Source organism: Mugil cephalus, chromosome 12 (assembly GCF_022458985.1).
Source record: "Mugil cephalus isolate CIBA_MC_2020 chromosome 12, CIBA_Mcephalus_1.1, whole genome shotgun sequence".
NCBI lineage: Eukaryota > Metazoa > Chordata > Actinopteri > Mugiliformes > Mugilidae > Mugil > Mugil cephalus.
Window position 1 is genome coordinate 1,075,681 of NC_061781.1, and position 15,042 is coordinate 1,090,722.

General features: G+C 41.2%; 1 protein-coding gene across 3 annotated transcripts in view; it reads right to left on the reverse strand.

Annotated features, from left to right (window-relative positions):
• The window catches only part of ankrd44 (ankyrin repeat domain 44), a 33,732-nt gene continuing 18,690 nt past the window's right edge, over nucleotides 1–15,042 (reverse strand). Inside the window, exons 12-28 of one of the 3 annotated variants that reach the window (XM_047600760.1) lie at nucleotides 12,306–12,369; nucleotides 11,956–12,024; nucleotides 11,690–11,830; nucleotides 11,108–11,173; nucleotides 10,877–10,988; nucleotides 8,877–8,948; nucleotides 8,565–8,766; nucleotides 8,166–8,253; nucleotides 7,961–8,078; nucleotides 6,737–6,959; nucleotides 6,298–6,385; nucleotides 6,126–6,209; nucleotides 5,886–6,031; nucleotides 5,720–5,796; nucleotides 5,542–5,624; nucleotides 5,244–5,335; nucleotides 1–4,100 (exon numbers count right to left, since the gene is read on the reverse strand). In XM_047600760.1, the coding sequence (XP_047456716.1) occupies nucleotides 3,841–4,100; nucleotides 5,244–5,335; nucleotides 5,542–5,624; nucleotides 5,720–5,796; nucleotides 5,886–6,031; nucleotides 6,126–6,209; nucleotides 6,298–6,385; nucleotides 6,737–6,959; nucleotides 7,961–8,078; nucleotides 8,166–8,253; nucleotides 8,565–8,766; nucleotides 8,877–8,948; nucleotides 10,877–10,988; nucleotides 11,108–11,173; nucleotides 11,690–11,830; nucleotides 11,956–12,024; nucleotides 12,306–12,369 (1,985 nt within the window). In that variant the 3' untranslated portion in view covers nucleotides 1–3,840. Of the gene's footprint in view, nucleotides 4,101–5,243; nucleotides 5,336–5,541; nucleotides 5,625–5,719; nucleotides 5,797–5,885; nucleotides 6,032–6,125; nucleotides 6,210–6,297; nucleotides 6,386–6,736; nucleotides 6,960–7,960; nucleotides 8,079–8,165; nucleotides 8,254–8,564; nucleotides 8,767–8,876; nucleotides 8,949–10,876; nucleotides 10,989–11,107; nucleotides 11,174–11,689; nucleotides 11,831–11,955; nucleotides 12,025–12,305; nucleotides 12,415–15,042 lie in introns of all 3 variants that reach the window. The other 2 variants (XM_047600762.1, XM_047600759.1) reach the window with 2 other exon arrangements.

Consider the following 15,042-nt stretch of genomic DNA (forward strand, 5'->3'; position numbering starts at 1 on the left):
GTGAGTCCAAACAGATTTTTATAATTGTACAGTTTATATAAAACAAGCTGACAAACAGCACTCAGCATGTTCTACTGCATCAGGAACTGGTAGGAAAATCATCACACACATGACAATAGCGATTGTCTGGTGAAGCTCATCTTCTGGTTGATCAATATTAACAATAATAATAATACTGGCAAACAAACCTTATCAGTATCTGTGCTTATCAGGGATTTCAATTTAAAAACATCAATATGAATATAAACCACGGGCGGAGGAGGATTTTCTTCATACAAAGACTTGATTTCTGTTGACATTATGTACAAAAGCAAGTGATTTCGTATCAGTACCTAAGCTAACACACTTCCGCACACACACACACAACATAAAGGAGTAGGCTGGAGACATTTAACTGTCAGCAAATGAGAGACAAATTAATAAGGATTACAAAAAGCATGGGCATCATAGTTTAATAGATGCACTGCTTTATTCTAAATGACGTATAAAAGTATAAATTTTGTCCCGTTTCAAGTGCTAGAAATTTATTTTGCTTGCATGTTAAACCGAATGAATGGTGCTAAATACTTTTGAAAACCTGCAGCTGCGAACAGGAGAAGTCGCCTGATAGATCGACTCTTAAAATCTAACACTTATTTACAAAAAAGACCTGTGTTATACATTTTTTGGACTGAAAACCGTTTGCAGAACATAGTTTTTAATGTAGAATAAATCTAATAAATTACCATTTTGCTGTGAACACACTCCTGTTACAAAGTGAGGAGCTGTTGTTGATGTGGTGTTTGAATCTACATAAAATGGAAAAGGAGCTAATCATTTATGTAGAGAAGGGCGTGCAGCAAGGAACTACAAAGATTCTGAAGCAGATTGTTGCTGTTGGTTTATTTAAATTTAAAATAAAATAGTTTTGTGCCAAAAACACACCTTTTAAAATAAAATAAAATAAATAAAATGCCTGTCCATTAGACGACGGTGGAAATGTTTGTGTGCTGCTGTTGAAATATTGACTTAAGAAGTCACTTCTTTGTTATTATTATTTTTGTCTTCTTAACAGATTAGTTGACAATGAAATTAACCAGCTGGTAAGTAAAGCAGGTGACTGGAGCTTCTCTTGTTCATTAGGTGCAACACAATATCTCACATTATTATTATTATTATTATTAATAACAGCTTTTTTAGCTTATCAGTTGTTAAGTTGGACTACCCTGTTAAGGTGTTAAATAAAACCAATTAAAAAATAAAGGTGTTTTAGGATAATGGTTCATTCATTTCATTATTTTCCCTGTTGATCAATTAAGAAAAATAGCCACAAAAACAAACAAAAAAAAAATCTAAAAACTTTTTGGATCGTTTGTCTGAAAAAAAGTGTGGTATGTTTTGAGTTTTCAAATAACAATAGAATTATGTGAGTAGGAACCATGTAAATTAAAAAGCTATTGCCTCACAAATATTAATATTAATATTATCTCCAGGCTAACAAAGTGACTAATTTATCTTATTCACGCTAACAAAGATGCTAACTTTAATTTGTTTGAGCTAATATAGCTGCTAGCTGTGCGTACATGCTAATGGAGCGGCTAACATTTGCTTGTTATGCATAAATATCTATGTATCACAAATATAGCAAAAAAGTGAACTCTCTCAGATTCTGTCAAATGGCCAGTCAAATAACAGAGTAATTGTTTTGGCCACAGAACAAAAAAAATTAAGCAAAAACAAGATGCATTTACACTAACATCGCAGCTACTGTTTGCTTGTTAGGGTTAAAATAGCAGCTAGCAGTACACTTTGGCTGATTGAACTTGTTTAACTACTAGTTAGCATTTAGATTTTTTTTTTCATTTTATCAATCAACAAAAATAGCAAGTTGACACACTTAAGCTGTATATTTCCAGACAAATGGTCCGAAAAGTTTCAATTTTTTGTGAAAATGCATTACAATAACAGATTATTTTGTCAATTGTCCATGTAACTAATCTTTATGCCCTTCACAGTAAGCTGTGATGACAATAGACATTTGTAGGTTGATATAAGTTGTTGTGACTGAGAAAGAATATATGTTAAAAAAAAAATAAAAAATTAATGGACATCAAGGCACTGGACATATTTGAGACAATGACACATAGCTGGTAGGTAGAGAACTGGGGGGGGGGGGGGGGGGTGTTTTACATTAAATTTAAGTGCTGGCAGTATTTGTACCATCATGCAAGTGTAAATAATAAATGCTTTTAGACAAATTTAATCTTTGTGGAGAGCCTGGGTCTCTGTAATCAGACATATCCTGGAGTAGAAAGTGTGCGAGCATGCACAGAATGGACACGGACACAGGAGGAAATGCATAATCAGTATCTAATCTCCTTGACTTGTCGTTTTCTGTGAACTTTACCAGTTGAGGTAAATTATGACAGAGTGCCAACATTTAAACTACAAATCATCTCATGGACGCTGCACAGTTCAAATTTCAGCCACAGTTCATCAAACTACACAAACTCTTAATTTGTGCTTCGGCTGTTAAAAACAAGCTGAATGTACCTATTCACGCTCCAGGACATGTTAATCATTTATGTGGGTAAGTCAAATATTTGGTACAACAACAAGCCAAAATCATAAAAAGATAGAAAATACGTTTCATTCATTTCACACTTCATTTCATACAAACAGTTAAAAATGGCTTCTTCTTTTATTTCTTCCTCTTTTTTTTTTTTTTTTTTTTTAAGAAGACAAAATGAGTCTCCGAGGCGAGTGGCTGTGCCAAGCGGCCGTTGAAGTACCGAGGTCGATTTGGATTTAAGCACCCGTGAGTGTAAAAAAATTGAACCGTGGTGTAAATTGACAGAAGCATGCAGACCCAAACCAGAACCGGTCGAGATTGAGTTCTTCATGGAGCAACGCAGTCCCGGGCAGTGCAGCCTATCAAAGATGGCGTTCCTCCAGAGGATTCGGTTCATGTTCCCCACATGAGGAACAAGATACAGATGCTGTGGAGCCAAAAGGTTCAATATTTAACAAAACAACAACATTATAAATATGAATAACTGGTTTTAGTCATATATTATCAGTTATTAATACTGTTTGCTTTTATTATTTCAAAATATCTGGATTTTAATTTTTTATTTTCCTGATGTCACTTTATTTCTTATTAGGCCTGCAACAATTAACAATTAAATACTGAAATAGTCAGTTTCATCACTTCTACGTTAAATATTTGCTCTTAGTAGATGCTAAATTTTAAATGTGTCACACTTGACAATAAAATGAAAAACTTGTCACAAAACAAGGATTTTATGGATAAAATCTGCAGAACAAATAACAATGGAAATAATTTCTACGTTTCAATTTTTATGACTTGCTTTAGCGAACAAGCCCCACAGCCACGATCAAATTTACATCCAGATGGTTCCACCTCCAAACGTGGTCTGAGACCAGGTCAGACACATCCTGGACATTAAGTTGGACACTTGCCATTGGGTTTTTTATAGAAGTTTGGGCGGTGGGCGCAACATGCTACATATCAACATTTTGATGCTCCACTGATGAGACAACCCAACAAAAGCTTTTGTTTAACGTTTTAAACAACAGCTTTTGATGCTCGTCAATGACTTATGTTACGGTTATTATGAAAATAGTCAGGAATGTTTTGAGTTGATTGTTTCCTGCTGTTAAATATTGAACCTTCTGGACCTCCATGACTGAACACTAACGCTTTGCAATGACCAAGTCTCTACCCTTCTCCCTCAAGAGTGCGCTGAAACACTGCATGGCTCCTGGAGGAGGCGGGAAGGTGAGGAGTTCAGGTGCACAGTTCGAGGTAGAGGAGGCTAGAGAGTTGCTCCTGAGTCGTCAGAAGGTTTCCGAATCCTCTGAGTCGTTCTCTGCAGTTCCCTCGCTGGAGGGTCTGGAGGGGTTCTTAGGGCTGCGTGGCCCCCGAGGGCCAGTGCCCTGGCTTTTACCCCCCTGGTGGGGCAGCAGCCTCAGCAGGGAGCCTGGGGAGGGGGCCCCGGAGCTGCAAGGGGAGCAGAAAGGCATCATGGTAGCCAGAATGAGAGCCAGACAGTCAGCCACCTCTCTGCTAGGAGCACAAGCCAGAGCAGGGGTCAGACCTGAGGTAGAGAGACAGAGAAAGAAGGGAGGAGGAAAGAGGAGCGAGACATGGACATGGAGGAAGCAAGGGAGGCAAAGCAAAAGACAAAGATGGAGCAGCATTCCATTAGTGTTCAGCCAGCTGTACGACCACACGGGGGAGGACGGGAACATCGAGCATCGAAGCGTCAAGTCAGAAAGGGCTGTATACCAACACAAGTAAACCAACGCAGTTCATCCATAAACAAAGACGTCGCACTCAGATGACAACCGCTACTCTTCTGTCCATCCACACATTAAGCCCACCCCAAATGATCTGATTGGCCTGGCAGACCTTTGCAGGACCAGAGTCAGTTCCCAATGTAGAGAGAGTCCAGACTCTGAAGTCTATTAAATGTTAAACCAAGTCAAGTAACTGGAAATTTCCACCAGACGGAGCTTTAATGGTATCATTTCTATTCAAATCTTTTTTTTTTTTTTTTTTAATCTCCAAAAACAGTTAACAGTCAACATGTTTCCATCCACCGTGATCAAAGAAAGAAAATATGATGTAAATATGACATTTCTGTTAGTTTTGTGTGATATTATGACATTTCCTCATTGCTTTGTGTCTTCCCATGCTCTTTGTACATACTTTATTCAAGACATATTTTAATTATGTAGTCCACACTTAACTGTTTTGGACATTAAGTCTAAAAAGAATGTACATTGCAGTATCCTAACTACAAAAAGGTATTTTAGACACTAAATGAGGCCAAACCTGATCTCTTTAGATTTTATGACCCTGAATATTAACAAGGCTTTTGTTCTGAATCCCTGGTTTGTGTCCCTACCTTGTTCTTCCCTTAACCCCTGTTCTGTCTCTTCTGTCATATCAAAATGGGGTTTGATGAATAAATCATTTCGGAGCAGAAATAAAGAGGCACACAGTCTTTTTGTTTGCACCACTCAGCCATGGAAAAAACAAATTAAATCTAATCTAAACTAAAAGGTGAAACTGAGGCTGTGATACTTCCCGCATCTCTCTATTCATGACTTCTAAGGATTATTTTCACTGCACGAGGAAAAACATTAAAACCATAGTTTAGCACATACTGCCACAAACAACACTCATGCAGACCAGGGACCACAGCATGCAGCAGCGACTTAAAGCTTCATCCTACCATTCTCGTCCACCGTCTGGACATTAGCTCCTCGGGACAACAGCTCCTGGACTGCCTGCTTCAGACCGCTACGAGCCGCCAGGTGGAGAGGACTGATGAAGATAGGAAACAGTTTTAATATTCCATCAGTTAGACAGGATTTTAAATTATTTAACTTTTTGTGATTTATTGCAAACCATCCCAAACTGGTCAAGGTCTCCTACTATTAGCTGGGAAGCTAGCAAAAGCTACTTTTAGCAACAGATGCATCAGTATAAATCAATATGATGAGTTCCAGTTTGTCGTTTCGGATACTCACGTTTGCAGTGCTGCATTTGTGGCATTTATGAGTGCAGTGTCAGAAAGCTTCTCCAGGATCAACATCACACAGTCCTCCTTTCCCTGCAGAGGAAGAACAACATCATCATCTTCATCTTTTACCAGGGGAACAAATGCAACAATGAAAACTCAGGGTGGCCCCTCTTCTGGACATGTACATTGCTGCAGGCCAGGTGCAGGGCGGTGTTGCCATCTTTGTCCGTCAGACTAAGGTTGGCGCTGGTCAACAGCACCTCTAGAGAAACAGGAGAAAATACAGAAAGTATAAAAATCAGGAAGATCAATGATCTTTAAAATAACACTTGTCTGTACAGTTGCCCGTACCGAGAGCCCCGACCCGGCCCTTTTCTGCCCCCATCATCAGTGGAGTGCAGCCAGACTGGTCCACAGCGTCAACGGGTGCATCATGGGAAAGAAGGAGCTGGACACAATCGGCATGACCCGCGAATGCCGCAGCATGAAGAGGAGTCCTGCACCAGAGAGGGGCAACACAATACGGTGCAATTGAGCATCAACAGAGCTGCAGAATCTAAACCATCAAAACTCTCCATGCTCTCATCTCACCTATCCTTGGCATCTTTGCAGCTGGCAATGTCTGATCCCATCGCCTCCAGCAGCAGTGACCCACATGACTCATGGTCGTTCACTCTGAATACAAACACAAAGAATAAGCTTCAGCTGTTGCTCAGTCTAAATCTAGAGCTTCAGGATGTTTAGAGGTAAATATGTGTCTCACACAGCACAGTGCAGAGGGGTGAAGGGGTTCCCATCAATACAGCGGCAGCCTTTCTGCTCCAGCAGGATCTCAACACATCCCTCATGACCTACAGACACAAATAAATTTTTTCTCAAAAAGTTTTCTCAGACAACAATTGGACTTTGCGACCTCTACAAACAGAGACAGGAGCTACAGCAACAAGATATGATGACCTGGAAACCCTTCATTACTTTTTAGTTTGTCTGCTGGACTGAATAACGTCTAAAAGTATGCATTGATTACAGGAATGTGTTAATTGCGCTTTATCACACATTTCTCTAAATGCCATTAATATTTTTTTGACATTCTTTTATTTTGACCTCAGTAAGTGATCAAAACAGTCTCCCAGTCCTGTGGAAAGCAAGCAGAATCTGAAGTGCTGTAATACAGAAGGTAGTAGTTGTGTGATGACCCTGACCGTAGTAGCAGGCCCAGTGCAGTGGCGTGTATCCATTCTGGTCTCTCAGTGGGGGTAGCGACGGTGGCTCAGAGCAGGCGATGCTCAGCAGCTCACTCAGCCAGGAGGCGTGGCCTCGGGCGGCGGCCAGGTGGATGGGTGTACGACCCCGCGAGTCACCAATCAAAACCGAAGCCTCTTGCTCCAAGAGACACTGGATACACTCCTCCTGACCACACAGCAGCTGTACACAGAGGACGTAAAGATCTGAATACAACTTTAAATATGTCTCCACATGAATCCTCAGCCAGCACTTGAGATCTGGTCTAATAATAATAATGATGTATTGGTTTTATATAGCACTATCATTAGATGCTCAAAATGCTTACAAGTCAATGTATTATTCATTTGGTCACACAGTCACACCCTGGTGGTGGTAAACTATCTCAGTAGTCACAGCTGCCCTGGGGCAGACTGATGGAAACGTGGCTGCCAGTCCGTGCCTGTGGCCTCTCCGAAACTCTTGCAATAATACACCAGTGGGGTACACACTGGGAGCAAGGTGAGTTAAGGACACAATATCCATATCAGCTCAGACCAGGCTTATCCTTATCTGTGAACATGGTGATCCAATATGTCAGTTTGGTAATTTAAGCTGCCCAATAGTAAAATAAAAAAAAAGGTAAACCCAAATCACCATCAGATTTAACTCTCTCCAGGCTTGCCTTTTTTATACATGCAGATTTTTCTGATCCAATAGTAATTGCCAGTGGTTCGATCGCAGTGTCAAACAGGAAGGGCCACAAACAGCAACCCTGCCTTGTAGCTCTGTGGAGCGAGAAATATTCAGAGATTTCCTCTTCTTGGAAACTTCCAGAAATCAGCCCTGTTGAGTAGCTGGTCTTTAATGTGACCCAGGACTCATTGTGTGTTACTAACTAGGTAATTAGGTCAAATGGGGCCTAATTTAACGCAAAGTATGGCATTTATCAATGTGTACAGATCTAATCAATATATCTCATACTGTTGTATAGCTGTAGAGAAGATAAAAGATAAACGTGATTCATTATAAACCTTTGGCTCAGGTGAATTCTTATTTAACCAGGTGTTATCATCTCCAAGCTTGTCTGTATGAGAGATAAATTATTGCCAAAGATGAAAGACATGATAAATAAGGAATGCAACGAGTTACACAGCATTAATGTGATGCTGTAATGTTGAGTAGGAAGGTCTTTTGTTGCTTACCCCAAGGTGCAGAGCCGTGAGGCCGTGGTTATCAGCCATGTTGACGTTGGCTTCTCTCTCCAGCAGCAGGGACACAGCGTCAATGTGACCTCCTGCCACTGCCAGCATCAGAGGAGTCCTTCAGATGAGAAAAAGTTTAGAATGTAGCAAAAAGGAATTAAAACACTGACAGGAAGTAAGGCCGCAGCAGAGATGACCAACTCACTGTCCTTGAGAGTCAGCAACATCTACGAGGTCTGCACCATCTGGTTCGTCCAGTAGGAGACGCACACATGTTGTGTGACCGTTCATCACTGCAGAGAGGGAGAAATGTTTATTAAGAGAAGGCTAGAATGTGATCACTACATCAGAAAAGGAAATAATAACCAGATGAATATTTTTATAAAATTTGTATATGCAGGAATCAAATATGTGAACAGGCAGAAAAATGTTTGAAATCTAGTTACAGTGGAACAAAGGTTGTTTCACTTCTGTAAACAATGAGTTAAAACTTAATATCAACATGAAGAAGCTGCATGAATACAAACATCTGTGTATATTCTTGCTATACAATCAGGATTTTCATTCAAACAATAAAAACTTGTTTCACTCTGCCTGAGCCCACCTGCCAGGTGTACTGGGGTGCGTCCGTACTGCCTGTCTGTGGTGTGCGGTGACGCCCCCTGGCTGAGGAGAGTGTGAACGCAATCAGTGTGGCCCCGGAGGGCAGCCAGAGCCAGAGGGGTCCTCCCTGCCTCGTCTCCCTGGTCCACTTCCCTCTCCCCGTGCAGCAGCACCTCCAGGGCCTGAGCATGGCCATGGTATGCCTACAGAGAAAGACAAAGTTAAAATAAGAACATCTGAGTGACCTGTATCAGAACTTTTAAACCTTTATAGCTACAGAAAGAAAACAAAAAATGGTAATATGTGAACTCACGGCGAGGTGTAGCGGGCTCCTGGTGTTCAGATTTTCAGGATCGTCTTGGTGGCTGTCATCTCTGTCTAGGAGCTGCAGATTATGACACAAACCAACATGAAACCTGATTACAGCCCACACACATACTCATCTCATTTTCTACTACCAGTTTGTCCCCTTTCTGAGAGTTGGCTCTTTTTCTACGTCTCCCAAAGACAAGCTGGCTCTTTATTTAGTAGCATTTATAGCCTTGTATTGCAGCCCAACAGGGCAAATACCCATGGTCTATGTGTTGTTAAGCCCTTTTGCCTTCAATGTTTTTATAAGAAGCCTGATAAATGTCTCATTTTATGGAGTTATTCTGTTACAAAAACATTATTACTTTAGTTTAATGTAACCACACACCATAATCCCTCCTCCACCAAACTTCCCACTTGGCACAATGTAGTCAGACATCTACCACTGTGTGATTCATTTCTCCAGAGAATGTCTCCACTGCTCTAGAGTCCAGTGATGCAGTGCTCCACTGCATCAGACACCAGACACCAGACACCAGACACCAGACACCAGACACCAGACACCACTGCATCTGATGCTTTGCATTGCACTTGGTGATGTATGGCTCGGATGTAGCTGCTCAGCCATGGAAACCCAATCTATGAAGCTCTGTACACACACTGTTCTTGAGCTAATCTGAGGGCCAAATGAAGTTTGGAGGTCTGTAACGATCAATAAGACCTTAATCCTCCCATTGGCACCGACAATCTGGGATTCCTGGATGCGACGCGCACTGACACCTCCCTGACGCTTACCGGTGCCCACTAGCACCCTGTGACTACCTGTCAGGATCTTTCAGTGGCACTGATGCCTTTTGACCACTAAGTTAAATCCTGATACTGACGCTCTGGCTCGACACTGACGCCCCGTGACTTATGACTGCCACTATTTTGAGAGATGCCGTCGCTCTTGACAAAGTTCATCAAGCACATTTTTATTCATCGTGTTGGATTTAAATTACATTATATTAAATTAAAAATAAATCATGAAGGGACAGACCCCGTTCCGTTTTTTTTGCAAGTTTATATCCAATACAGAGTAAAGATGAACACCGCTAATGTACTTTATTCTTTTTGTCATATCAAACTGTAATATCTAATTCTGCACCTTATATTTCAGGTGCATCGTTATGCCTCCATGGCACTCAGGTTGCGCACATTGCCTCTGTTCTGTTTTGTTTACTCAAAACCACCTCATGGATACTGGACAATTATGGGATGGGTTCCCAGTGCCATGGAAGCGTAACAATGCGTCATATTTGTTCGCCTATAAATATATCTATATAAGAATAAATCAATAAAAGCTTCACCAAATCCGAAGGGAGTGACAGTCTGTCAACAGGGTGACTCAGGTGTCTTAAGTAGTCACATTGCCACGAATATGTAAATAGGAATCTGATTATTATTTATTATTTAGTCTTTCGTTAATGAAACAGGAGTTGGTTGTCTAATATTTGTCACAACTATAATAATAAAAATAATTAAAGATAAGGTGCAGAATTAGATATTACAGTTCGATATGGCATAAATAATAAATAAATACATTAGTGGCCTTCATTGTTACTCGGTGTTGCATATAAACTTGCAAACAAAACGGAAGGGGGTCTTTCCCTTCCCATTGCTTTTTAATTTAATTGAGTCTAATTTAAATCCAGCACGATGAATAAAAAAAACTTGATAAACTCTGTCAAGAGCGTCAGCATCTCTCATGCCACTCTATCTATCTATCTATCTATCTATCTATCTATCTATCTATCTATCTATCTATCTATCTATCTATCTATCTATCTATCTATCTATCTATCCATCCATCCATCCATCCATCCATCCATCCATCCATCCATGCTACCACTTAGCCTAAAACGTAGAACCTTTATTTTCTCTCAATCAACTTGGTTACAGCTGACTGATGAATTTTACTGTGTTGTATTAAACATGTTGTGTCTAACATGTGAATGAACTGACCAGTTCTAGACAGTGTCTGTGTCCGTAGGCTGCAGCGTAGTGGACAGGACTGTAGCCCTGTTTGTCCTTTAGTGAGGCCGTCGCTCCACTCTGAAGCAGGAACTCTAAACATCTGCAACACAAACATTTTAGTTTTCTTTTGAGATGGTGATTTGTGTATTTACAGATGTTATAGGCAGATTTGTTGGGAAAGAGGCAGATTTTTTTTTTTTTATTCCGGTGTTGACTCACAGTGCTGCCTCCTTCTCTCTCTCCGCCTGAACTCCTTCGCTCTCCGGCTCCAGAGCAACACGACGCCTGTGAAAGGAGAAGAAAATGTGAGCAAGGAAGTTAGAAAGGGAGCAAGGAAGGAGAGACAAGAAAAAAACAAACAAAAAAACTCAAACCACCCTATTTTAACCTGTACAGCAGCATTAACCACTAGTGCCATCAAGTTAAATGAACAATGACTGGATGTGAACCTGGAGGCCAAACACACACCACCTCAGCATCACATCCCTGTTGCTGTGGAAACAACAAGTTGTGGATCATTGTTTTTCAATATGTGGAAAACATCACAGAAGAGGTGCAAAGAGGAGATGATTTACACCTTGCCAGCATCCTCTTGTTAACCTTTAACCTCATGATGGTACTTTATGACATTATATTAACTATCTAACATGACATAAAACACCTCTTGTTATTGTTGTATGTTATTGTTTTACTTTGACCTATGTCCCATCCACTAACAGGGGACAGAGCTTATGACTTATGAAGAGTCTTGCCATGGCGTCCACTTGTGTACTACAGTCTATGATCTGAACGCTTACTTACCGCCTGTCCAGGTCCGATGCAGCAGCATAGTGCAGCGCAGAGCGCCCCCACTGGTCGGTAGCATTGATGGCGGTGCCACAAGCCACCAGAGTCTCCAGACACTGATAGTGACGGCTTGCGGCTGCATAGTGGAGGGGAGTCCTGAAAGCAACGGAGAGAGAGAAAGTCAGACAAAGAGATCAGTGGGAAAACGCAACTATAAAATACATGGTTGATGAAAGCATTTAAAGAATAAAAGTGAAAATATCAGCAACGTAAAATCTTACCTGCCACAGTTGTCCCTCCTGTTATGGTCTCCTCCGCTGCTCAGGAGCAACTTAACACACTCAACATTACTGAAAGTAAAGAGGAACTTTATCACTAAATGAATTCATGGGTTAAAATGAGAAGATGAGATCCAGACTAACAGAAGAAACAAGCGACATGCTGCTTCTTTGGTTAATATTATTTAAGACTAAGGTCCACAAACAACAGCTGTTTATCTTTTACTGATTTATAATTCTTGTGTGTATAATCATAGATTCTGTGACACTGGTTCAAACTACCAACTTCTTATCTAACGTGATTGTAATGATGTTGCCACATGTCTAGGTGTATAAATGATGACCAGACTCACCCTCCAGCTGCAGCAGCGTGAAGGCAGGTCCTCCCCAAGCTGTCCGGACTGTCTATCTGAAAGCCTGCAGACAGGACCGAGTCGTTACATATTATGCTAAACCTCCGACCTAATGAGGACAGGGAGACGAAGAGAAGCCAGACAACACACAACAGCAGCAACAGCAGACGAGGAGGGGGAGAGAGAGACAGGAATTAGTGAGACGGGTGGGGGTAAACAATGCTTAGATAATCATGCGTGCACAAGAAAACACACAGACAAGTATAAAGCTATATGTTGCAGACACCGCGGGTCAAACACATTCAGAAACTCACATTCAGAGAGTTGGAGATGAGAAGCGAAGAGTAGCGTAACACCTTGAACATCCAGCGCCACAGAATTAGTAAGACTTTGAAAGCAGAACTTGTTTAATTGTGGATTTTATTATGAGGCATGTCTCAGACAAAAAAAAAACTCTGAACACAATTTATTTGCAGCAACAAAGTATGTGACATTAAATTAGAATTAGAAAATTAGAAATCCAGGCCACCTGAAAAAACTAACAGCAGGCTAGCAGTCAGCTACCACTAGTAACCAACAAACCAACAAGACGACACTAGCTAACTAGCCTAGCCAACAGTAGGTAAGAAGTGATGGGATATACGACTACATGTCAACCAACACATCTCCTCTCTGCAAAACACAAGACAAAACACATTTAGAAAAATAAAAAATCTGACCAGCAAGCTAGCCGTCAGCTACCATTAGCAACCAACAAGGAGACAACCAGCCAACTAGCCTAGCCAAGAGCAGTAGGCAGAATGCGGCACATCATTCAGGTTTTCAAGTGGGCACCTCCCGATGTTTCATTAAGTTAAGCTCACAACACTTCAAGAAGGTTTAACAGTGAGTTCCAGAGTCCTGGAGTCACTCCCCTCCATGCAGTGACCACGCAACTGTGTGACTTTCAACCCAGAGACTAGTTTAGCCCTACTACTAACTACTAAAAACACTCAGCTAGCCTTACATTTAGCATGCTCCCCAGCTAGGATGTTTCCTCCTTAGCCACAGCCACTCACTTGCTCTGCTGGCAGGGTCATGTTGTTTACTGCCACCCTCTGCTCTCTTGTGTGAAGTGGGCATTTGCGGGAGAGAACAATGTTGGATTTTGCCACAAATCCACAGTAACCCACCTTCACCAGTCGCACGCGGTCCCTCCACCCTTGCAGTTCAGCTTCTGTTGCAATCTCTGCATATCAATTTACTAACCCTGCAACCTGTCAGAATGTGGCTAAGTGTATATACACTAGAGCAGGCAGCATCCTCCCATAACCACTGGTTTAGGTTTCGGGGAGATGGAAGCACATCATAAATAGCCCCAATCACCAATTTAATCTTGCTAGCCTCCATGCTCCACAGCTCTCTCCATTTCAGCTTCCTTTTCTCTACAATCTTCCAGTTCACCCACTGTCCTTGCTTAGCCTGTAACACCGCCTAAGTACATCTTACTACTTCCTCTTGCCTACGAATCTCCTCCACTACCGTCGTTCTCTTTTCTGCTTCTGATGCCTTGCTCCACAGACGTTTTCCTGCACACAGCCCCAGGCCTCCACGCCCTTGCTGTACATGACCTATGACATCCCTGTGCCTGAGGGCAGCCTGTGCTTCCTGCACTGCATCTTTTGGATTCCACTTCCTCCCTGTTTTAACCGTGAGCGCTACGCACCTAACTACTGTATCTTTCGACTGAGCGAGAGTCATCTCCAGTCTAGCCTTAGCATGCTTAAACTCCTCTGTCAGACTAGTTATTGGGAGCTCCAGTATGCCTTTCCCATATAAGAAAAAGTAAAGAGCTAATGCAGCTATTAGGGGGGTGGAAGGAGGAGGGAAAGAGCACAAACTATTATTATATGCGAACGATATTTTGATGCTGATAAAAGACCCATTAAACTCGATACCACACCTGATGAACACGATACGATCTCACTCTAAAGTATCAGGATATAAAATAAACTGGACAAAGTCGGAAGCTATGCCAGTATCTGAATTATGCAATTCAAATTTATTGACAAATTTCGGCTTTAAATGGATATCAAAAGGGATGAAAAACTTGGAGTCAAACTAAGTAGAGAAGTGGAGGAAATACCTTAACTAAACTTAGATCCATTGCTGCAAAAAATTAAGACTAATCTGGATAAATGGGGGAAACCTACGCTTACATTATGGGGAAAGGTCAATGTGATAAAAATGGTGGTTTCACCGCAAATTAACTATGAGCTTATGATGTTACCAGTAACCATATCTCCTCAGATCTTTAAACAGTATGATACAATAATTAAAGAATTTTTATGGGACAGGAAAAGACCCAGAATTAGTAAAACTAAACTACACTCCTAGAGACAGACGTGGCCTGGGGTTGCCAGACCTGAGATTATACTATATCTCCTTTGAAATGACCAAATTAGCCAAATACTACTACTTCAGTTAGAGTGGGTTACTATTGAAAACAAGCTGCCATTCCCTTCCACTCCTATTGATAGCCTATCCCAGTCTTCACACAAGGTAGCAGACCCTATTATGTCTCACTCCAAAGAGATTTGGATTAAAATACATAAATTGCATAAATTATCACACCGTAAACAAATATATTTTTCCCTGTGGCATAATCCCATGATAAAGATTGGAAAGACATTAATATACTGGAGGGAATGGCACCTTAATGGAATATGTCATATTGCTGATTTATATGAGGAAGGTG